Source organism: Lepus europaeus, chromosome 23 (assembly GCF_033115175.1).
Source record: "Lepus europaeus isolate LE1 chromosome 23, mLepTim1.pri, whole genome shotgun sequence".
NCBI classification, from domain to species: domain Eukaryota; kingdom Metazoa; phylum Chordata; class Mammalia; order Lagomorpha; family Leporidae; genus Lepus; species Lepus europaeus.
Genome location: NC_084849.1, coordinates 13,877,759 through 13,902,495, shown reverse-complemented (window position 1 = coordinate 13,902,495; position 24,737 = coordinate 13,877,759). Strand labels below are relative to the sequence as shown.

General features: G+C 51.9%; 1 protein-coding gene across 3 annotated transcripts in view; it reads left to right on the top strand.

The window, feature by feature from the left end:
• VSIG10 (V-set and immunoglobulin domain containing 10) overlaps positions 1-24,737 on the top strand; it is a 39,405-nt gene that overhangs the window by 4,030 nt on the left and 10,638 nt on the right. For 2 of the 3 annotated variants that reach the window (XM_062182392.1, XM_062182394.1), the window contains exons 2-5: positions 1,327-1,608; positions 16,687-16,989; positions 19,590-19,850; positions 23,846-24,139. In XM_062182392.1, the coding sequence (XP_062038376.1) occupies positions 1,327-1,608; positions 16,687-16,989; positions 19,590-19,850; positions 23,846-24,139 (1,140 nt within the window). The remainder of the gene's footprint in view (positions 1-1,326; positions 1,609-16,686; positions 16,990-19,589; positions 19,851-23,845; positions 24,140-24,737) is intronic. The other variant, XM_062182393.1, reaches the window with a different exon arrangement.

The window sequence follows — 24,737 nt, the reverse complement described above, 5'->3', positions numbered from 1 at the left end:
GGGCCTTGTACTTCCAGCCCTTCTGAGTTTCTAGGCACACGGAGCCCACTGGGTGCTGTGGGTGTTATCTGTTATTGCTAAGTGCTGGCAATGGCCAGGGCTGGGCCAGGCAAGAGCCAGGAGTCTGGAATTCCATCTGGGTCTCCCACATGGGGGGGGGGAACCCAGTACTTGAGCCATCACCTGCTGCCTCCTGAGGTCTTTGTTAGCAGGAATTGAGAGTGAAGCTGGGACTGCAACCCAGGCACTCTTTTTTTTAAAGATGTATTTATTTATTTGAAAGGCAGAGTTACAGACAAGCAGAGGCAGAAAGAGAGAGAGGTCTTTGAGAGAGAGAGAGAGGTCTTCCATCCGCTGGTTCGCTCCCCAAATGGCCACAACGGCTGGAGCTGTGCTGATCTGAAACCACATGGGTACAGGGGCCCATACACCTGGGCCATCTTCTACTGCTTTCCCAGGCTGTAGCAGAGAGCTGGATCAGACATGGAGCAGCTGGGACTCAAACCAGTGCCCACATGGGATGCTGGCACTGCAGGTGGCGGCTTTACCCACTATGCCACAGTGCCCAGGCACTCTTGATATGGGATGCTGGCATCCCAAGTATTGTCGTAACTGTTGCACCAGACACCACCCCCCGTTGTAGTGCCGGTTTGCATCATACTGGTGTTCATACACAGCACTTTTGAAGTCTCTGCCTGCAGCACATTTGCCAGCACCCCATTGGCCAAGCCAGTCACATCACTGAGTAGGCATGGGATTGCACTGCCGAGGCAAGGGGCCTGGACGGTGGCCAAGGGCGGAGTGGGGTGGTTTGCAATCCACCACAAGTTCATTGGCATCAGGGACGGGCTAGGAATTCTGACCTAGCAGAGGCTCTGTGTAATCACATCTTGAAACCACGTGCTTGATTTTTTTTTTTAATATCTTGGAGCTGGCCCAGTGGCATAGTACGCTAAACCACCCCCTATGGCGCCAGCATCCCATTTGGGTGCTGGTTTGAGTCCTGGCTGCTCCATTTCCTATCCAGTTCTCTGCTAGTGTGCCTGGGAAAGCAGTGGGCCCCTGCAACCACATGGGAGACCCAGAAGAAACTTCTGGCTCCTGGCTTCAGATCAGCCCAGCTCTGGCTGTTGCGGCCATTTGGGAAGTGAACCTGTGGATAGAAGACCTCTCTCTCTGGCTGTACCTCTCTCTGTCTGTAACTCTGCCTCTCAAATAAATAAATGTGAATCTTAAAAAAAAATCTTAATGCAGAGGGACTGTCCCAAAAGGAAGGCTGTTGGGAGGGCCAGTGAGGTAGTAACAGGCTGCCCTCTCCTTGCCCAGGATCTGGGGCCGTGGTCGTTGGAGAACTTCACGAGGACATCACTCTGCCCTGCGGCAACGTCTCGAGGCCCAGGGGCCCAGTGACCTGGTACCGGATCAACTCGGAGCCCGTCTTCCTCATCTCTTCCAATGCCAGTCTCCCACCGCGTGAACCTCGCTTCTCTCTACTGAACACCAGCGCCCTGCACATCGGGATGCTGAGCCTGCAGGATGAGGGGAACTACACCTGCCAGGAGACCCTGAACGAGACTCAGTGGTTTCAAGTGTGGCTGCAGGTGGCCAGTAAGTGGGGCTGTCGGGGCCGGGGCTGGTGCTGTCCGCAAAGCCTGGGGCAAGAGGAAGCCACGGGCAGGAACGTGGGCTTTAGTGTCAGATGATTTCACTCTGGGCTGTGCCACTTGTATGTTCTCACCTGTCACATGGGGGTGAGAAGAATTCTTGCCGTGGAGAATGGGAGCTTGGCTTCTGGCATATTAGTTAGCTCTTGTTAATATCATTCAGAGTCACTTTTTTTTTTTTTTTTTACAGGCAGAGTGGATAGTGAGAGAGAGAGAGACAGAGAGAAAGGTCTTCCTTTTGCCGTTGGTTCACCCTCCAATGGCCGCTGCGGCCAGCGCATCTCGCTGATCCGAAGCCAGGAGCCAGGTGCTTCTCCTGGTCTCCCATGTGGGTGCAGGGCCCAAGCACTTGGGCCATCCTCCACTGCCTTCCCGGGCCATAGCAGAGAGCTGGCCTGGAAGAGGGGCAACCGGGATAGAATCCGGCGCCCCAACCGGGACTAGAACCCGGTGTGCCGGCGCCGCAAGGCGGAGGATTAGCCTGTTAAACCACGGCGCCGGCCTCAGAGTCACTTATAAGCTACCCAGGCCAGACTGCTGACTTCCAGTCCTCAGGCCAGGACTGATTCCTGTGTCACCTTGAGTAAGCAGCTTACTGTCTCTGAGCTTCCGACTCCCTGCCTTGTTAGTCGGGGATAATGCACTGCGTGCCTTGTCAGGTGGGGCACGTGCGTTCTGCCACAGTGCTAGGGGCGTGGCACGACTGGGCTTGCTGGGAGTGGTCTCTCCTGTTGCTGATTTGCATATATATTAGAGCAGGAGTTTGCAAGGGGCAGACTTCAGGCCACATCTGGCTTGCAGCCTGCTTTGGTATGGCCTGCAAGCTATGAATATTTTTCTATTTTTAAATGTCGAAAAAAAAAAAAAAGAATATCTGTGACATGAAAATTATGTGAAATTCAAAGTTCACTGTCTGTGAGTAGGTTTTATTGGAATAGAGCCGTGCTCATTTGTTTATCATCTGTGACTTCTATTGCTGCTACAGTGACAAGGGAAAGTGGCTGTGACATGGATTGTATGGCCTGCAAAGCCTAAAATATTTGCTGTCTGGTCTTTTTTTTTTTTTTTTTTTAAGATTTACTTATTTATTTGAAAGGCAAAGTTACAGAGAGGCAAACACAGAGAAAGAGGAAGAGAGGTCTTCCATCTGCTGGTTCACTCCCCAGATGGCCACAACGGCCAGAGCTGTGCCGGTCCAAAGCCAGGAACCAGGAGCTTCCTCTGGGTTTCCCCTGCAGGTGCAGGGGCCCAAGCACTTGGGCCATCCTCCACTGCTTTCCCAGGCCATAGCAGAGAGCTGGATTGGAAGTGGAGCAGCTGGGACTGAACTGGCACCCATATGGGATGCTGGGACCACAGGCAGCAGCTTTACCTGCTACGCCACAGTGCTGCCCCCCCCCCCTTTTCAAAAACAACAACATTTATTTATTAATTTGAAATGCAGAGTCACAGAGAGAGAGAGAGAGAGGTCTTCCATTTGCTGGTTCACTCCCCAAATGGCCATAACAGTCAGGGCTGGGCCAGGCAGAAGCTAGGAGCCTGGAGCTTGGGCCATCTTCCAGTGCTTTCCCAGGCCATGGCAGAGAGCTGGATCAGAAGTGGAGCAGCTGGGACTTGGTGCACCCATATGGGATGCCAGCACTGCAGGAAGCAGCCTAACCCACTGTGCCACAGTGCCTGGCCCTATCTGGTCCTTTGAAGAGAAAGCTTTCTGGTCACTAGTTTGGAGAGATGCCCATGTCCTCTGTTTAGGGTAGTTTGGGGGGAATATCCATATGATTGTGTAGCTGTGTTGGATTCAAGTCTCTTCACCTGTTGAATGAAGAACTGATTCATTCCTTTGTGTTTTTTTAAGGATTTTTAAAAAAGATTTATTTATTTATTTGAAAGGTAGAGCTACAGAGAGGCAGAGAGAGAGAGAGAGAGAAAGAGATAGAGGTCTTCCATCTGCTGGTTCACTCCCCAGATGGCTACAATGGCTGGAGCTGCGCTGATCCAAGGCCAGGAGCCAGGAGCTCTTCTGGGTTTCCCACACAGATGCAGGAGCCCAAGGACTTGGGTCGGGCCATCTTCTACTGCTTTCCCAGGGCATAGCAGAGAGCTGGGTCAGAAGTGGAGCAGCTGGGACTTGAACTGGCACCCATATGGGATGCCAGCACTGCAGGCAGCAGCTTTACCTGCTATGCCACAGAACCGGCCTCAAGGATTTTATTTTTTATTTATTTGAAAGGCAGAGTCCCCTCTCGCCCCCCGACACACACACACACACACACACACAGTGATCTTCCATCTTCTGGTTCACTCCCCAAATGGCCCCAAAGGCCAGGACTGGATCAGATGGAAGCCAGGAGCCAGAACTCCATCCTGTCTCTCTTGGGAGAGCCAGGGACCAAAGTGCTTGAGCCATCATCCGCTGCTTTCCCAGGTGAATTAGGCGGGAACTGGATTGGGCGCAGTGCCCTCACATGGGATGCCAGCATCACAAGGGACAGTTAAACCTGCTGTGCCACAACACAAGACCCCCAACTCATTCCTTCATCCAACATACGCTTATCGAGAGGCTGGTGCAAGATATTGTTAGGTGCCTGGATACAGGAGTAAGTGAGATAGACAAGTTTGCTGCCCTCATGGGCGAGCAGCTTAGTGGGGGAGCATGGTGAACAGGTGCACAGGCAGTGCCGGAATGTGAGTGATGTGATTCTCTGATGTACCATTTTATTTTTTTATATTTGAGAGGCAGAGAGACAGAGACACACATAAAGACAGAGCGGCTACACACTGCCACACCCCCAAATGCCCACAACAGCCAGGGCTTGGCCAGGGAACTAGAACTCCGTGGAGGTCTCCCACGTGTGTGGCAGGAACCAAAACATGTGATCCATCATGGTCGCCTCCCTACATCTGCGTCAGGAAGGTGAACTTGGACCTGAGTCAGGGTCAAACCCAGGTGTACTAATGTAGGACGTGAGCATCTTACCTGCTGGGTTAAATGCCTGCTTCTTCTGAAACACTTTAAATTGAAGTGTCGAGGCAGGCATTCGAGGCAGCATTTAAGATGCCCACATCCCAAATTAAAGTGCCCAGGTTTGAGCCCTGGTCCCCACCTTGGGAAGCAGCAGGTGATGGCTTGAGTGCTTGGGCCCCTGCCACCCACATGGGAGCCGCAGATGGAGTTCCTGGCTCCTGGCTTCCACTTAGCCCAGCCCTGGCTGTTGTAGGTATTTGGGGAGTGAACTAGCAGATGGAAGATATTTCTCTGTATGCCTTTCAAATAAGTCAAAATCAATCAATCCATAAAATTTTAAAAAAATATATGGAAGGATCAGAGAGAAGCACTTAGAGGGACAGGTTTAGCATCTCTAATTCAAAATATCTAAAAGAATGCTTTCGTATCTGGATTTTTGGATTAGCTGTGCTCACCCAATACAATCTCTGCAGATACTCCAAAATCAAAACATCCAAACTCTGAAACACTTCTATTCCCAAACATTTTGGTTCAGAAAGATTCAACCTGCAGTGACAATTTCATCTGAATGCTAAGGGGGAGCCAGCTGTGCAGGGATCAGGACGCCTTCCTGGCAGAACCAGCGCCTGTTCAGGGATGGGTGGAGCCAGGTACATTAGCAGGTGGGACAAAGGCTGGTGTGGCAGGAGCTCGGTGCCTGAGAGGGCTGGACCTGGGAGATTGTGTGGACCCAGATAGGACTGGTGTTAGGAATTGAATTCTGTTCCCACCCCGCCACCTAAGATATGATAAAGTCCTAACTTCTGGTGCCTACCAATGTGACCTTAGTTGGAAACAGGGTCTTTGCAGATAGAATCACACAAGATGAAGTTGATTTAATTCAACAGAGTCCTTATAGGAAGAGGAAAAAGCTGTATGAAGACAGAAAGAGAGCCTCATATAGAGACAGAGGCAGAGATGGGAGTGAGGCTGCAAACCCAGGCAAGGGGTGGCTGGTGGCCTCCACCTAAAGCTGGGGAAGAGGCAAGAAAGGGAGCTCCCCGCTACAGTCTGAATGTAGCTTGGGTCCCCCCAAAGGCCAAAAGGCTTGGTCCCCAAAGTTAATGATACTAAGAGGGTGGAAACTTAACCCAGTGATGGTATCTAGGAGATGGGCCTAGCTGAAGGTCCTTAGGTCGCTGGGTGTGCCCTCAGGGAACTGTTCCTGCAAGAGGGTTGGCTCTGAAAGTGTGAGATGGGCCCAGCCTCTCTCCTTCCTGGCTCACTGTCAACTCCTTCCTCTGTACTCGCTCTGCCATTGCCGTCTGCCACCCTCATGCCGGCCAAACCAGTGGGGCCGCCTGATCTTTGACTTGAACCTCCAAACCGGGAGCTAATGGATCTGCTCTCTTTACTAAGTGAGTTACTTCATGTATTTCACGATGGTGACCAAAAATCTGACTTCTACAACCCACCCAGAGCTTTCAGAGAGAGCATACCCTGCTGGCACCTTCATTTCTGGCCCCAGAGCTTGGAGAGAATACTTTTATTTAAGATTTTTTTTTTTTTATTTTTAATTTGAAAGGTTTGAGTTACAGAGAGAGGAGTCAGGAGCTTCTTCTGGGCCTCCCACGTGGGTGCAGGGACCCAAGCACCTGGGCCATCCTCTGCTGCTTTCCCAGGTGCTTTAGGAGAGAGCTGGATTGGAAATGGAGCAGCTGAGAATTGAACCAGGGCCCACACAGGATGCCGGCCTCACAGGTGGTGGCTTTACTTGCTATGCCAGCCCTAAGACAATACTTTTCTTTTTTTTTAAAGATTTACTTTATTTATTTGGAAGGCAGACTGACAGAGAGAGAGAGAGACCCAAATGGCCACAACAGCCAGGGTTGTTCCAAAGCCAGGGCCTGGATATTCCATCTGGGTCTTCAAGTGAGTGGCAGGGGCCCAAGTACTTGGACCATCTTTTGCTGCCTTCGAAGGCTCATTTACAGGGAGCTGTATTGGGAAAGGAGCAGCCGGGATTTGAACCATCACTCTGATGTGGTTAGCCTAGGAAACAGACCTGTGGGTTGCAGGAGTTGAGATTTTTTTTTTTTTTTTTTTATGCATGAGAAATTCCAGGAGCCTCTGGCAGGGATGTGGCAAATACTTGACATACACATGTGTGTGTGCAGTCTTCAGATGAGCTCATCAAAACAGGGACGCCAGCACAGGGTGGCGGTGACCAGGACCCGGGAGGCAGCAGTGCCCTTGATGGAAGTGCACAGGTTCAGAACGAGCAGCGGCTCTACCGTGGAGGGTGAAGGAAAGAGAGGCCCCAGGAAGTTTGCAGGGTCTCACAGCTGTGCAGACGTCTGCGTCTGCAGAGGCCATGGACGAATTCCTAAGATGAATGTGGGTGTAGCAGAAAATGCCACCCGTCTCAGGCCGGCTCTGTCTGGTCCCCACTGTGAGCTCACAGGCGTGTGCAGGCCTGTCCCCCTCCTGCAGCTGCCCAGCAGTCCTTAGTCAGCCCCTCGTGTCCGTCTTGTCGGTCGTGTCTTCCCTCTGGTCACAGATGAGGGAGGTGGCGTTTCAACTCGGGGTTTTATTTTTTTCAGCATTAATCCAGTTTATGACCACTCTGACACTGATTTATTAATTGTTAGCTAAGCTTACCAGAGATGGCTAAGAACCTGTTCTTATTGCCCTGTAGGGAGAAACAGACCAGACTTTATTAACAGAAGCGAACTAAGATTTTTGAAAGTGTCGCTCATTGAAATGGGGTTTTGTGCTCCCAGAAAGGAAGTCCTGAGCCCATCTGAGTCTTTGAAAATTCTAGGGGGCTTCAAAAAATCCATGGAAAAAGAAATTAAAAGATTAGTTGAGGGTCAGCGCTGTGGCATAGTGGGCTAAAAGGGGCACTGTAATCCAGTATGGGCACCAGTTCGAGTCCCGACTGCTCCACTTCTCCAGCTCTTGGCTATGGCCTGGGAGAGCAGTAGAAGACGGCCCAAGTCCTTGAGCCCTTGCACCCTCATGGGAGACGCAGAAGAAGCTCCTGGCTCCTGGCTTCAGATCAGCTCAGCTCCGGCCGTTGCAGCCATTTGGAGAGTGAACTAGCGGATGGAAGACCTTTCTCTCTGTCTCTCCCTCTCTCTGTCTGTAACTCTGCCTCTCAGATAAAAATAAATAAAATCTTTTTTTTAAAAAAAAGAGATTAGCTGACTTGGGAGGTAGTGTTTGGCACAGCTTGCAACACAAGCATCCCTTGTCAGGTCCTGGCTGCTCTGCTCCCCATCCAGCTCCCTGCTGATAGTGTGCCTGGGAAACCACTGAGGATGACTCAAGTCCTTGAGCCCCTGCCGCCCTCATGGGAGATCTGCATGAAGCTCTAGGCTCCAGGCTCCAGCCTGGCCCAGCCCTGGCTGTTGTGGCCACTTGAGGGAGTGAACCAGCGGATGGAAGATCTCTCTGTATCACTCTCTGGCACTCTGCCTTTCAAATCTTTTTTTAGAAAGATTAGTTTGTTTAGATACAAAGATTTTTTTGAAGTACATGCATAGCTTTTTTTTTTAAGAATTTATTTATTTATTTATTTTTTATTGAAGGGCAGAGTTACAGAGAAAAATAGAGACAGAGAGAAAGACGGGTCTTTCATCCACTGGTTCACTCCCCAAATGGCCACAACAGCCAGAGCTGAGCTGATCTGAAACCAGGAGCCAGGAGCTTCTTCCACGTGTCCCACATGGGTGCAGAGGCCCAAGGAATTGGGCCATCCTCTGCTGCTTTCCCAGGCACATTAGCAGGGAACTGGATCAGAAGCGGAGCAGCTGGGACTCACACGGCGCCCTTATCAGATGCCAGTGCTGCAAGCCAGGGCTTTAACCTGCTGTGCCACAGCGCCGTCCCCCTCCATATTTTGTGATATGCCTTTTTCACAAACTTTTGAAGATCTTTGTACTTGTGGATTTCATAATTTTTTCTCCAAAATAAACTCACCTATTTTTAATTTTTAAAAGTCATTTACTTTATCTGTTTTAGAGGGAGGGAGAGAGAAAGAAAGAAACACAGAGCTCCCATCATCCACTGGCTCATTCCCCAAATGCCCATAAAAGCCAGGGCTGAGTCAAGCTGAAGCCAGGAGCTGGGAACTCAATCTGGGTCTCTCGTGTAGGTGGCAGGGATCCAAGTACTTGAGCCTTCATAGCCATGATACACATTATCTGGAAGCTGGAATTGGGAGGAGAACCGGGACTTGAACCCAGGCACTCCAATATGGAATGCAGGTGTCCCAACCTAGAACCTTAACCATGGGGCCAAGCACCTGTGCCTCAACTCATCGTTTGATTCCTTTTTTTTTTTTTTAATATTTATTTATTTGACAGATAGAGTTAGACAGTGAGAGAGAGACAGAGAGAAAGGTCTTCCTTCCGTTGGTTCACCCCCCAAATGGCCACTATGGCCAGAGCTATGCCAATCTGAAGCCAGGAGCCAGGTGCTTCCTCCTGGTCTCCCATGTGGGTTCAGGGGCCCAAGTACCTAGGCCATCCTCCACTGCCTTCCCGGGCCACAGCAGAGAGCTGGACTGGAAGAGGAACAACCGGGACTAGAACCTGACGCCCATATGGGATGCCGGTGCCGCAGGCGGAGGATTAACCAAGTGAGCCACGGCGCTGGCCCCTTGGTTCCATTTTGTATGAACTTTTTGAAGTACCATTGTACGTAGGGTTCCTGACTGGTGTGGGGCTTGTTTGTGGAAACAGGGCATAAATGGTTCACTTACATCAGAGCCCTCCTGAATCTAACTCCTTGTTCCCGTTCCAGGAGGGCCCTGGGCAAAACCCCAGCCCCTTCCAGGTATCTGGGAGCCCCTTTCTGTGCCTCCTGGAGTGGCCAGTGGGGCAGGCTTGCCACTCCAGATTGTAATTTGGCCCTCACTTTTGCATAGACTTGGGAACGTGGGTTGGAGCTGATGCACCTGCTCTGTCTGGTACTGCTGAGTGGCCAAGAACATCTACTCTGAAATCTGACTGCCTGGGTTAACGTCTGGGTCCTGCTGGCTGCTTTGTGACCATGGAGAAGCCCCTGAGCTCCCCCAGGCCTGATTGTATCCAGGGACATGGGACCCAGCTGCAGATCTGCAGTGCGCAACAATGACGTAAATGTGCACAGCCCCTGGCACAGAGCATACACTTGGCCCCTGCTACCCTGATCTGTGGTGAAACCCGTGACAGGGTTCCCGTGGGAAATGCACATCAAGCAGCCCGCGGTCAGCTCACATGTGGGGCTTTCCAGCAGGACTTGCTGTGGGTCAGGGACTCCACGGGTCAGACCCCGGGTTTTCTCATCTTCACTGAAAGAGCTATAGGGGGTGGGAGAAGAGACAGAGAGAGAGGAAGAGGAAGAGAGAGAGATCTTCCATCCACTGGTTCACTTCCCTAATGGCCGCAATGGCTAAAGCAATAGGTCCAGGTTGAAGCCAGGAGCCAGGAGCTTCTTCCAGGTCTCCCATGTGGGTGCAGTGGCCCAAGCACTCAGGCCATCTTCCACTGCCTTCCCAGGCTCATTATCAGAGAGGGGGATCTGAACTGGAGCAGCCAGCACTGGTATGGGATGCTGGCATTGCAGGCAGTGGCCTAATCTGCTACACCCTGGGGGCACAATTCTGGGGATGACCAGTCTTATCTGTAAGTGGCTTTGGATGTGGGATGGGCAGAGGTGCTGCAGAAACAGGAAGCCAGCAGGAGGAGGACCGATTGCTTTCTCCCTGTGTACCCCTGGACTTCTCTTTACCCCATAGCAAGGCATTTGGTGCCTCTGCCTTCTTGGGAGTCAGGTGTTATGTAGGCCTGGGGAGGTTTCACCTGTCTGGACCAGGCATTCCTCCTGTGCTTTTGTCGATCATCCCTAACAAGAAACTGTGCCGTTTGAAGATGCAAAGGTGGAGTTGAAAAGTGTGGCCTTCGTGATTGGGACACAGCTGCCAAGAATGCAGAAGCTCCCTGGCCCAGAGCAGTTCAAGCTGCCACAGCTGTGTATCTCGTCACCTTCCTGTCCTCTCCTGCCTGGACTTGGAGCGGGTCTGAGGTCAGAACAGCGCGGTGTGTTTACCTGCCCAGAGCCCAGGGGTAGAGCGAGGTAGTGCCCGATGGACCTGAGCAGGCTCTGTGCTTCCTTCCTGACGTCACCTCTCTGTGCTAGAACCAACCTGATAGTAGCAGGAGATAACATTTCCTGAAGACAGACCAGGCTCATGGCTGTGCCTGCATTATCTGCCAGGATCCTTCCTGAAACCTGATGCTTTAAGTTCTAGGAAGGACAGGACAGTGAGAGTGAGGGGTGGGCCCTGCCCCAGGTTGCCCATTCCACATGAGGCAGCAGGATTCTCACCCAGGTCCGTCCCAGTCCCAGTTCAGGCTTCCCCATAATCACTGTGATCACTAGGCTGAGGCTCTTGGGCAAGAGCCAGTCAAGACCTGACAGTGACCCAAGTCCTGATCAGAGCCAGACCTTTGTCACTGCCTCCCGTTTTTGTTTTTTTTTTCCTTTTTTTCTTTGTTGCCCCGCCCACCTCTCCATCCCTCTTGAAAACCCAAAGGGCTGGTGGCTTCTAGAACCACCAGGGATGTCAAGGAGATGTGGGGAGAGTTGGGAGGGAAGGAAATTGGTATAGGGTTAGCTTCCCTAATCCAAAACTCCAAAAGCCACCAAAATCTGAAACTTTCTGGGTGCGATGTGGTACACACTGGGTTTTGGATCTTCAGATTAGGGATGCTGGACAAGTGAAGCCTATGTAACTATTCTCAACTCTGAATGACTGACGTGGAAGCACCTCTGTTCCCACGCGTTTCGGGTAAGGGGTTCTCAGCCTGTGCCTCCCTTGCAGCAAGTGAAGGTGGAGGAAGAACCCCAGGGAACAAGAAGAGGCTGGCGGCTTTGCTCGAGAAATCAGATGGAAGCCGGCGGTGGAGCACGGCTGAGCTGTGACCTTGACACTGAACGACTCAGGAGGCCCTCTCCCTTCTCTCAGTTGATGTGTTTGTTTTAAATCCTTCCCTGTGTCCAGCCCTCTTTCTGGCCAAGAATTGTGCTGCCATGGGGTGGGCGTCTGTGTCCCACATCAGAGCGCCTGGATTCAAGCCCCGGGATTCAAGCCCGGGCTCCACTGCTGACTCCAGCCTCCTACTGCTGTGCACCCTGGGAAGCAGCCGATGATGGTTCTAATGCCTGGGTCACTGCCACCCACGTGGAAGACCTGGACTGAGTTCCCGGCTCCCAGCTTTGGCTTCACCCTACCCTAGCCGTTGTGGGCATCTGGGGGATGAACCAATGGATGGGAGATTTCTGTCTATCTCTCTGCTTCTCAAAGAAAGAAAAAAAAAATGAAAACGCCCTTTCCAGCTGGTTTCTGAAGTCCACACTGTCCATCCATGCCAGGCCACTGGGTCCCCCAGACCACATTGGGAGGACCCAGAAATGTCTGACCTAACGCACACACCCTTTGCCAACCTGGGTGTTGGCCACCAGCACCTCAAAGGTGCCCTGTGTGTAATTGGATGCATGCCAACTGCGGGCACACCCACGGACCTGCTGGTCCACATACCTGACCTGCGAGCTGGCGGCAGTGAATGGGACAGCTCCCAAACCACAGGGTCACGTTTCCCCCAGACCTTTTGTGGGAGCTGACATGACTCCGGCAGCTCCGGCATTGCTGGGGCGCAGCCCCCACTTGACCAGAGCCCATGGGAAACCATGGTTGCTGTAGTTTTTCCATGGCCAGAGGTGGGTGGGATGTGGGTGAAGTCCATGCTGTTCTTTGAAGTCTTTTCCTTCCACAACTCATCCCCCCCCCCCCCCCGGCCCATTTCCGGCCAAAATTATATAGCCACAAGTTTATTGCTTGGGCTAAACGTTGATTTCCTGGATTTTTTTTTTAACTTGACAGCCAGAGTTATGGAGAGAAGGAGGGAGGGAGGGAGGGAGGGAGAGAGAAAGAGAGAGATGAAGAGACATCTTCCTTCCACTGGTTCACTCCCCAAATGGCTGCAACAGCTGGAGCTGGGCTGATCTGAAGCCAGGAGCCAGGAGCTTCTTCTGGGCCTTCCATGTGAGAATGGGGGCCTAAGCACTTGGGCCATCTTCTGCTACTTTCCCAGGCCATGAGCAGGGAGCTGGATCAGAAATGGAACAGCTAGGACGCAAACCAGCACCCATGTGGGTACACAGGCAGAGGCCTAACCTACTGCACCACAGCGCCGGTCCCTGGATGCTTCTTTTAAAAAGAATTTGTCTCTGGGAGAGGTAGCACAGTAGATTACTTTAGGATGAACAAGATAATAGTCTTTAAAATTTACTTTAAAAATGTTTTTTTGCTTTAAAGTATTTTGTTGAAATCCTTTTTACAAAACCAGGTACGTGTGCAAGACAAAAATCAATAGGTACGTGTGCAAGACAAAAATCAATATAAGCTCTCTAGTTGACATGTAAGGGCACCAAAATTTCTGTCTTTTTTTTTTTTTGCATTTGTTGAGAGCTGCTCAGGAAAGCACTGGAAGGGTGTAAGTTGGTGTGATCTTCCCACACCAGTTAGTTAGAGGACACCCTCTTTGTCAGCAAAACCCATTGCTGTCAGAGAGAAAGGGCCATAGCCCAGGGATGAAGTAGCAGGATGGCGCTGGGGACCCGCCAGTGTAGACCAGGAGCCTGCTTGAGGGCTGCTGTCCACAAGTGGGCCCCAGGCCTCCCGCATGCTCTGAAGCAGCCATCCCATATCTGCCCACCTCTAAGCGCACTGTACCTATCTCAAGAGTTTTATTTGAAAGTCAGAGTTACAGAGAGAGAGAGAAAGGAGAGGCAGAGAGAAAGAGAGAGGTCTTCCATCCACTGGTTCACTCCCCAATTGGCCACAATGGCTAGAGCTGTGCCAATCTGAAGCCAGGAGCCAGGAGCTTCCTCCAGGTCTTCCCAAGCGGATGCAGAGGCTCAAGGACTTGGGCCATCTTCCACTGCTTTCCCAGGCCGTAGCAGAGAGCTGGATCAGAAGTGGAGCCAGCCGGGTCTCGAACTGGTGCCCATATGGGATGCCAGCGCTGCAGGCGGCGGCCTTACCCACTATGCCACAGCGCCAACCCCTAAACTTCTTTTAATTCTGCTTTTCCACAACGTTTTTGAAGTCTACTCATTCTTTTCTTCAAAGTGACATGGCATCTTAGGTATAGTGAGTATCGGCAGTAGAAAGTATTTCAGGATGGGACTGGTGTTGTGGGGTAGTCGGTTAAGCTACTGCCTGCAATGCCAGCATCCCTCGTGAGTACTAGTTCCTGTCCCGGTTGCTCCACTTCCAATCCAGTTCCCTGCTAATGCGCAAGCAGCAGAAGATGGGCCCTCGCACCATGTGGGAGACCCAGAAGAAGCTTCTAATTCCTGACTTTGGATCCGTGTAGATCTGGCCATTGCAGCCATTGAGGGACGGGGGGTATTAACCAGTGCATGGAAGACTTCTTCTTTCTCTGCCTCTGTCTCTCTGTAACTCTGTCTTTCAAATAAAAAAATAAATAAATCTTTTAAAAAACAGAATTTCAGGAAATGAGAAATGTAGAAATGTGAAGGGAGCCCAGAGAAGGCCTTGCAGTTTATCGAGTGCTTCTGACGTAGTGTTCACCTGTACTCATCACCGTCACAGCCACTCCGTGAGGGGGGTACTGGCATCACCCCATTTTACAGGTGAGGAAGTGGACGGTAAATAACTTGCCCAAAGTCACACAGCTAGTAGGTGAAGTCCAAAGTTGGAGCTGGCGGCCGTGTTTCTTGTTTTTCAGGATGCTGTTGTGCTGCGGGTCCCTAATGCCATACCCAGTTTCTGTGATTTCCTAGGGTGCACAAGATGCAGCATGTAGCATGATTCGTTGCCATGAGAGGGTGCAAGGCACAATCGGCAGTGGGGAGAGGCACACAGGACAAAGTCCAGGGGAAGCCGGGCACAAGCTTTGCAGGAGTCTTGGCACCGTGCACCTGCAAGGGATGAACCGCCAACTTCCAGCCAGGAGTTGCCGTCCACGTGTTAGATGTCCCCTGGAGAGACGCGGTACAACTCCCTGCCTGAGGTTTTTATCGGGATCCGGTCACACAGTTGCCCCACTGCACAGCACTGACCGGCATCACAGCCTCCCAGAGCGAAAGCAGGTGTTCAGTCTTGCTGTGGTTTTGTTGTTAGAAGACGGCAGCTAAGGAGTGGCACTGGGATTGACAGCTGGGAGTGGCGCAGACAGCTCCTTGCCAACCCCTCCAGACAGCGTGGTCAAGGCTGGTTTGGATGTGGTTTGAGTGTCCGCCAAGGCTTCCCTCTGTTGAAATTTGATCCCTACTGTGAGGTATTCAGAGGGCGGAAACTTAATCTGACTGTGGGGTTTGGAGGTGGGGCCTCTGGGGAGGGATTGAGATTAGATAGAGCCAAGTGAAGCCCCCAAGACTGAATCCTGGTGGCTTCATAAGAAGACGGAGAGGGGCTGGTGTTGTGGTACAGCAGGTGAGGCCGCCTCCTGCAATGCCAGCATCCCATATGAACACCGATTCAAGTCCTGGCTGCTCCACTTCCGATCCAGCTCCCAGCTAATGCACCTGGGAAAAGCAGCGGAAGATGGCCCAAGTCCTTGGGTCCCTGCCACCCACATGGGAGACCCAAATGGAGTCCCAAGCTCCTGGTTTTGGCCTGGCCCAGCCCTGGCTGTTATAGCCGTTTGGGGAGTGAATCAGCCAAATGGAAGATCTCTCTTTGTCCTGTCTCCTTTTCTCTGTAACTCTGCCTTTCAAATAAGTAGATCTGAGAGAGAGAGAGAGAGAGAGAGAGAGAGACCAGGACACATACATGTAAACATGCGCTCCCTGTCTCTGGCTATGTTCTGTCACACGTGCTACCGTGGGACTCTGCCAGCAAGAAGATGAGCACCAGACGTGAGGCCCCTAGACCTTGTCCCTCTGCAACAGTGAGCCAAAATCGACCTCTTTCCTTTATAAAGAGCTGGCCTCAGGTAACTCGTTATAGTCATGAAAAACGGATCAAGCATACACTGCGTGGTTTGTACAAACAGTCGAGGCACAGCGAGATCCTATCTAACTTGGGGGTACTGGAAACCCTTCCCAAATTCATGTTCCTAAACATTAGCCAAGGGCCAGCCCACAAACAGGACTTCTTTTTTTTTTTTTTTTTTTTTTTGACAGGCAGAGTGGATAGTGAGAGAGAGACAGAGAGAAAGGTCTTCCCTTTTCTTCCCTTTTGCCGCTGGTTCACCCTCCAATGGCCACTGCGGCTGGCGCATCTCGCTGATCCGAAGCAAGGAGCCAGGTGCTTCTCCTGGTCTCCCATGCGGGTGCAGGGCCCAAGGACTTGGGCCATCCTCCACTGCCTTCCCGGGCCATAGCAGAGAGCTGGCCTGGAAGAGGGGCAACCGGGATAGAATCCGGTGCCAGCGCCGCAAGGCGGAGGATTAGCCTGTTAAGCCACGGCGCCGGCCCACAAACAGGACTTCTAGTGAGTGCAGTCCCTGGCTGCTGTGCCATGCCTCTGTGCCACGTCCTGTCAGGATTTATCTGTCCCTTCCTAAGTCTCACACTATTGCCAGAGTAACTGAGAGGGCCCACGTGGGCACTTGGGACAGTGTTTGTCACATGGTCAGTAATTGATCCATATTATCTTGCTCGTTGGCTGCTTCCTGATTGTTCTCTTAAGAGGTGAATTCTGTGTGGCCAATGCTGTGGCACTGTAAACTAAGCCTCCACCTATGGCACCAGCATCCCGGCTGCTCCTCTACCCATCCAGCTCTCTGCTATGGCCTGGGAAAGCGGTAGAGGATGGCCCAAGTGCTTGGGCCCCTGCACCCACATGGGAGACCCAAAAGAAGCTCCTGGCTCCTGGCTTCAGATCGGCTCAACTCTGGCCATTGCAGCCATTTGGAGAGTAAACCAGCGGATAGAAGACCTTTCCTCCCTCTCCCCCCTCCTTCCCTCTCTCTCTCTCTCTCTTTCTCTTTCTCTGTAACTCTGTCAAATAAATTAGAGAGAAATTAATCCTGTTCCCTGCCCCTCTGTCACTCCTAGGTGGCCCCTATGAGGTTGTGGTCAACATCTCTGCCACAGGCACCCTCCCCAATGGCACCCTCTACGCAGCCAGGGGCTCCCACGTGGACTTCACCTGCAGCAGCAGTGCCCGGCCCTCACCCGTGGTCGAGTGGTGGTTCCAGGGCCTGAATTCCCGCGAAGAGTACTTTGGGGACAACCTGACGGTCAGCAACTTCACGCTCTTCCTCATGTCGCCAAACCTCCAAGGCAACTACACCTGTCTGGCCAAGAACACGCGCAGCGGGAGGCAGCGAAAGGTGACCACCGAGCTCCTGGTCTACTGTGAGTAAGAAGCGCTCCCCTCTCCCTCCACTTCCCGTGCGGCCTTGGTGAGAGGCATTGCTAGGCCTTTTGTCTTGAGAAGCTTGTCTGGGATCCTGATGCGCTTCTGGGGCTTCCACTGCACACAACACACAGGTGCACCCCCGAGGGCTGCTGCCAACCCCCTTCTGGGCCATGGATGCAGGAGGGGCCCTGTGAGCCACAGTGGGAAACGAATGTTGAGCCTAGCACTTTTTTTTTTTTTTAATTAATAACATTAACATTTGGTTTGATTCAGTGTTTATATATTTTCATCTACTTGAATAACACAGCAACAGACAGAGAGAGAGATCTTCCATCTGTTGGCTCACTGCTCAAACATCTGCAACAGCCAGAATGGGCCAGTTCTGTGGGAGAAGCCCAGAACTCTCTCCGGGTCTCCCGTGCGGGTGGCAGGGGCCCAAGCACTTGAGCCATGTCCTCTGCCTCCCAGGATATTTTAGCAGGAAGCTAGATCAGAAGCAGAGGTGCTGGGCCTGGAACCAGACACTCTATAAGTGGGATGTGGGCATCGAAAGCAGCAGCTTAACCTGCTGTGCCACAGTGTGCGTCCCAACCTTTAAGCACGTACAATCCACCGGCACTTAGTACATGCACAGTGTTGTGCAACCATCGCCTCTGTCTAGCTTCAAAATGTTTTTATCACTCTGGGCGGAAACCCTGTACCCACTGGGCACTCACTCCTAGCCCCTCTTCCCCCGGCCACTGACTTCCCCAATCCAAATCTGTCTCCATGAACTTACCTATCCTGGATATTCCCAGGAATGAGTCATTCCTATGAATACGTGGTCTTTTGTGTCTGGCCTCTGACTTAGCATCGTGTTTTCAAGGTTCATCTGCATTGTGGTGTTGATAGCATAGATCTGTCCTCCAAGCTCTTCTGTGGCTGAATAATAATGGAGACACTACAGTGCGTTCATCTATTCACCCATACTCCTTCGTTAATTCATAAGCCCAGTCTGGTCATCCCAGGCAGCACCATTGTGAACCAGCTGGCCGTGAGCTTGAGTGTGGAGAAAAATCTACCAAATTCCTTTGCACAGATATCTTAGATTAAAAACCACGGTTGTGGCCGGTGCCGTGGCTCAATTGGCTAATCCTCCGCCTAGCGGCGCCAGCACACCGAGTTCTAGTCCCGGTCGGGGCGCCGGTTTCTGTCCCGGTTGCCCTCTTCCAGGCCAGCTCTCTGCTGTGACCAAGGAGTGCAGTGGAAGATGGCCCAAATGCTTGGGCCCTGCACCCCATGGGAGACCAGGAGAAGCACCTGGCTCCTGCCTTTGGATCAACGTGGTGCCGGCCGCAGCGGCCATTGGAGGGTGAACCAACGGCAAAGGAAGACCTTTCTCTCTCTCTCTCTCTCTCTCTCACTGTCCACTCTGCCTGTCAAAAAATAAAAATAAATAAATAAAAAATAAAGACCACGGTTGCCATGCAGGGTGTGCTCATAATCTGTGCAGATGAACCAAGGCCTCAGATCGACAAATTAGCGGGCAGGATAATAACACGTTGCTCAATTCTTAAGTCATCTGGAAACTCTGAGTTCTCTATCGTGAACGACATTTATTGAAGATAAAGTTATGTGTGCTTGTTGTAGGAAGGACAGAAGCAAATAATCATCTCACCATTAATTTGATATATTGCCAGGAATTTTTCCTATAGCCGTCACCCATCCATAAAAGATCCAAATGTCCTTTTTCGTTTCATATTTTTTAGTTAAAAATTTTATTTGAAAGACAAAGAGACACTTGGGTAGACAGAGATCTTCCATTTGCTGGTTTACTTCTCCAGTGCCCACAGCTGTTAGGACTGGCCCAGGCTGAGGCCATGAGCCTGGAACCCAATTTAGGTCTCCCACACACACACAGAAGAAACCCAACTACTTGAGCCATCACCTCCTGCCTCCCAGGGTGCATGTGAGCAGGAAGCTGGAATCGGCAGCCAGAGCCAGACCCCACACCCGGGCACTGCACTGTGGGATGTGGCCGTCCCAAGCAGGGTCTTAAACGAGGCACCAAACATCCATCCCGCACCCCAGCTGATTCCTGCTTATGTGCATTACATAAAATACACAGGTCATGGCTGTGCTGGAGGGGGTGTGAGTTAGCCTGCCTCCACCTGTAACCTCCAGTCCTCCGTGTGCCCCTGACTAGAGGCTCCCACTGTTAGAACTGGGGGACCAGCACCATTCAGTGTAACTTTCTGAGATGCTGGAACTCTGTCCACCCTGTGTGGTCTGGCACGGCAGCTGCTCCCCACCTGCGGTTTCTGTGCACTTGAGAGGTGGGCTGTGTGATGGAGCAACTGGATTTGTGATTTCACGTAATTTCATTCATTTCTCTGGCCATCTGTGGCTAGAGTCATGCAAAGACACATTGAGGCCCAGGACCTCAGAGATGTGACACCCAGCTCGGGAATCCTGGCTGTTGGCAGACGCTCACGCGTGCCGGGTGCTGTTTCCAGGTGGTGGTTCTGCAACCCTGGCTCTGTGATCTCTACAGGCCAGTGCGGTGCCCGGGTTGGGGTCTGCGCATGAGCTCACGGTGTCCTCTGGTGTTCGGCAGCTGCCCCTCCGTCGGCCCCTCACTGCTGGGCAGAGACGTCATCGGGATCGTCCGCGCTGCAGCTCGCCTGTCGCTGGGACGGGGGCTACCCTGACCCTGACTACCTGTGGACAGAGGAGCCTGAAGGGCTGATCCTGGGGAAGTCGAAGCTAGGGGTGGAAGAGCTGAACCAGACCGAGCTGTCGGATGGCAAGAAGTTCAAGTGCGTTGGGAGCCACATAGTGGGGCCGCAGTCTGGAGCCAGCTGCGTGATACAGATCAGTGAGTCTGCTCTGCCTTGTCCTGGGGCTGGGGCTCACCTCCCTGCCTTTCTTCCAAGAGCACCATTTAGAAGTAGGTCTGGGAAAGAATTCTCAGTGTGTCGGAGAGAACTGAATTCCTTCCCTTTCTTCCTTTATTTTGTTTGATGTTTCCGTCGTTTCAGACTTTTAAAGAGGCTCAGCCAAGCTTCCTGCTTCCAGTCTGAGCTTTTACTTGACAGGTGCTAAATGAGAACTTGTCATGTGCAAGGTGCAGTTTCCAGGTGCTGAGGCTGGAGCAGTGGATAAGACAGGTGCAGTTCATACATGATCTTGTATTTTTTTTTTTTTAAAAAAAAGGTTTATTTATTTATTTGAAGTGCAGAGTTACAGAGGAAGGGAGAGCCAGAGAGAGAGAGCGTCCAAAACTATCGGGGCTGGGCCAGGCCAAAGCCAGGAGCCTGGAACTCCACCTGGGTCTCCCACAAGGGTGCAGGAGCCCAAGCACGCGGACCATCTTCCACTACTTTCCCAGGCTCATTTGCAGGGAGCTGGATTGGAAGTAGAGCAGCCAGGACTCCAACCACTGTGCTTAACCCACTATGCCACAACGCTGGTCCTGAGTTATCTCCTCTTATGAAACAAATCACCCCCAAATTTGGTGGCTTAAAACAACAGTAACCATTTACTATCCCATGTTTTCTTTGGGGCAAGAACTCAGGCAGGGCGCTGTGGGATATTTTGTCTCGGCTCCACAGTGTGTGCGGGGTCTGAGCTGGATGACTACAGTTTGAGGGACTGAAGTCCTGGGGAAGATACACTCCCAAGCGCTCACCCCCATGCCTGGGGAACGTTTCCTCTCCGTATGAGACGCCACGGGGCTGCTTGAGTGTCCCCTCCAACATGGCGGCCGACTTTCCCCAGAGCAGGGGATCCAAGTGGAGGGGATCCAAGTGACCGAGGCTCAGGAGTGGGTGGCCTCCCTTCTGCTACATTCTGTTTATTAGAGATGAGTCACTAGGTCCAGGGTCACACTCAAGGGGAGAATTAGGCTCCACTGGTTTGTTTGTTTGTTTTGAAAGAAAGGGAAGGAGTGGGAGAAAGCTCTGGTTCATATCCCAAATGCCCGCAATGGCCAGGACTTGGCCAGGGCCAGAGGCAGGAGCCAAGAGCAAAGTCTGAGTCTCACAGGTGAACGGTGAACCCAATTACTTGAGCCTTCACTGCTGCCTCCCAGGATCTGCATTGGCAGGAAGCTGGAGTCAGGATCCGGAGCCGGGACTTGAACCCAGGTTCTCTAATGTGGGACATGGGCATCTTCACTGCTACATTAAATGCCTGCTCCGGGCTTCACTTTTTTTTTTTTAAGATTTACTTATTTATTTGAAAAGCAGAGTAATAGGGAGAAACAGAGAAAGAAAGGGGCAGGGAGGGGGAGAGATCTATCTGCTAGCTCACTCCCCAAATGCCTACAACAGCCAGGGCTGGACCAGGCTGAAGCCGAGTCCCCAGAACTCCATCCAGGTCTCCCACAAGGGTGGCAAGTGCCTAGTTACCTGGGCCATCATCTGCTTGCTGCCCTCCCAGGCGTATTAGCAGGAGGCTGGATCAGAATCAGAGCAGCCAGGACTTGAATCGGGGCTCCAACACTGGATACCAGCATCCCAAACTATGGCTTAACCCACTGTGCTGCAAACCCAGCCCACCAGGTGGTGTGACAGAGAGTTTCTGGACATATATATCTATATATATATATTTAAATTTTATTTGTGTGTTTGAGAGAGATCCCCCATCTCTGCTGGTTCACTCCCCAAATGCCCACTATGGCTGGGGCTGGGCCAGGCCAAAGCTGGGAGCTGGGAGCCCAGTCCAGGTCTCTGATATGAGTGACACAGATTCAGCCACCTGAGCGGTCACCACTGCCTCCCAGCATTCTCATCAGCAGGAAGCTTGTAATTGGGAGCAGAGGCAGAATTCAAACCCAGGCACAGTGATCGGAGATGCAGTTGTCTTAACCAGCATCTTTTTTTTTTTTTTTTTAAGATTTATTTATTTATTTGAAAGTCAGAGTTACACAGAGAGAGAAGAGGCAGAGAGAAAGAGAAAGGACTTCCATCCACTGGTTCACTCCTGAGATGGCTGTAGCAGCCAGAGCTAGGCCAATCCAAAGCCAGGAGCCAGGAGCTTCTTCCAGGTCTCCTATGTGGGTACAGGGCCCCAAGGACTTGGGCCATCTTCTACTGCTTTTGCAGGCCAGAGCAGAGAGCTGGATTGGAAGTGGAGCAGCTGAGACTTGAACCGGCTCCCATATGGGATGCTGGTGCTACAGGCCAGGGCTTTAACCCACTGTGCCATAGAGCCGGCCCCCTTTACCGGCATCTTAACCATTGCATCTTAACCAGATGCCTCCCTATGGACACATTTCTAATACCACAGTGATTTCTCCTTCTCAGAGTTCAAGTCCTGGGTAGGAGGGATGGAGAAAGTACAGAAATGAGTTCAGACTGACTGTGATAATAATGAGGAGAGTGAAATAGTGGGGAGGGGAGCCCTTTGTAAGAAGAGGGCCATGTTTCCTAGGGAATGACCTCAAGGCAAGTCTCCTTGAGGTGATGTTGCTTTGAGCTGAGACGTGGAGGGTGACAAATAGCTGCCCAGGAGATGATCTGTGGGCTGTGTTCCTGGCAGAGGTGACAGCACATGCAAAGGCCCTGAGATAGAAACGAGCTTGGCATTCAAGGTCCAGCTCCCTGCTGGTGACCTGAGAAAGCAGTGGAGCATGGCCCAGGTGCCCGGGCCCCTGCACACACATGGGAAACCTGGAAGAAGCTCCTGGCTTTGGCCCGGCCCAATCCCTGCCATTGTGTCTCTCCCTGTCTCTCTCTAATTTGCCTTCTAAATAAACAAATAGATTTTTTTTTTTTTAAGATTTATTTATTTATTTGAAAGGCAGAGTTACAGAGAGGCAGAGACAGAGAAAGATCTTCCATCTGCTGGTTCACCCCCCAAAATGGCCACAATGGCTGCAGCTGTGCCAATCTGAAGCCAGGAGCCAGGAGCTTCCTCTGGGTCTCCCACGTGGGTACAGGGGTCCAAGCACGTGGGCCATCTTCCACTGTCTTCCCAGGCCATAGCAGAGAGCTGGACCGCAAGTGGAACAGCTGGGACTCGAACTGGCGCCCATATGGGATGCCGACACTGCAGGTTGCAGTTTACCCACTAAGCCACAGCGCTAGCCCCAAACAAATAGATCTTTAAAACAAAAACAAAACCTGACTGCATATGTTCCCATCGCTCCCCCATCCTGCTTTGCCCAGAACTTTTCTGATTTTAGTACTGAGAGCCCCACCTTTCAGGAACTGCTGCTCATCCTGGGCAAACCAGGGCCGTCGGTCACTCTACACCCTAGGTGCTTCCCTTACATAGCTGTAACTTTCCCTGGGCCTCAGGTTCCTTATCTGCTAATGGGGATGATAACAGGCTTTTGAGAACAAGTTGGGTGAATATGCGTGACAGTGCCTAACCCACAGTAACTGTTCCATAAATGTTAGCCTTTATTCCGTTAGACCAGACCAGGTATGGTGCAGGAATTCCAGGAGTTGCTTAATTAGGGAGGAAATAGTCTTGAGGATCTCAGGCTGTAGCTTGAATCTCCTTAACACTTGTCTTTTTAAAAATTTTTGTTTTTTTTGTTTTTGTTTTATTTGAGAGGCAGAAACACACAGGCAGAGACAGAGACAGCTAGCCAGCAAGCTCCCGTCCACTGCTTCGTTCCCCAAATATGCATGTCCTTTGGGGAAGGCAGGGCCAAAGCTGGGAGCCTGGAACTCCGTCCAGGTCTCCCACATGGGTAGCAGGAGCTCAAGCACTTGACCCGTCACCTGCTGCCTCCCGGAGGCTGAATTAACAGGAAGCTGGCTTCAGAAGCCAGAGCCAGATGTCAAACCCCATAGGTGTCTTAATCCCTAGGCCAAATACTCACCCCTAATTGTCTGTTTACCTTCTTCTGATCTGCAGGGAGCCCCTCCCTTCTTTCTGACCCTATGAGGACTTGCTTTGTGGGGGGCAACGTGACACTCACCTGCCAGGCGTCTGGAGCCTACCCGCCTGCCGAGATCCTGTGGCTGAGGAACCTCACCCAGCCCAAGGTGCCCATCCAGTCCAACAGCCGCTATCTCATCACCCAGGATGGCCAGAGCTCCACCCTCACCATCCTCAACTGCTCCCAGGACCTGGATGAGGGCTACTACGTCTGCCGGGCTGAGAACGCCATGGGGGTGCGGGAGGTGGACATCTGGCTCAGCGTGAAAGGTGAGTGGTGAACGTGGAACCGAGGGAGGAGGCTGAGGGCTTCAGAGCAGCCGGCATCAGCATGGGGATGGCTGGCGCCTGCCTACCCATGGGTCGCTGACAACCGGGAGATGGCGGATCTGCTTGTCTGTGGCTTTTCAAAAAAAACCGGTGCTCTTTATTTTATTGATGAAGCGATGATTTGTTTTTATTTTTATTTATTTGACAGATAGAGTTAGACAGTGAGAGAGAGAGACAGAGAGAAAGGTCTTCCTTCCATTGGTTCATGCCCTAAATGGCCACTACGGCCAGAGCTACGCCGATCCGAAGCCAGGAGCCAGGTGCCCCTTCCTGGTCTCCCACACGGGTACAGGGGCCCAAGGGCTTGAGCCATCTTCTACTGCTTTCCCAGGCCATTGCAGAGAGCTGGATCAGAAGAGCAGCAGCCGGGACTAGAACTGGCGCCCATATGGGATGCCGGCGCCACAGGCAGAGGATTAACCAAGGGAGCCACAGTGCCGGCCCCCAGATGAAGCGATGATTTTTAAAATTTTTATGTATCTGAAAAGCAGAGAAACAGAAAGATGGAAACGGAATTTTCCGACAAAGGTCGGCCACA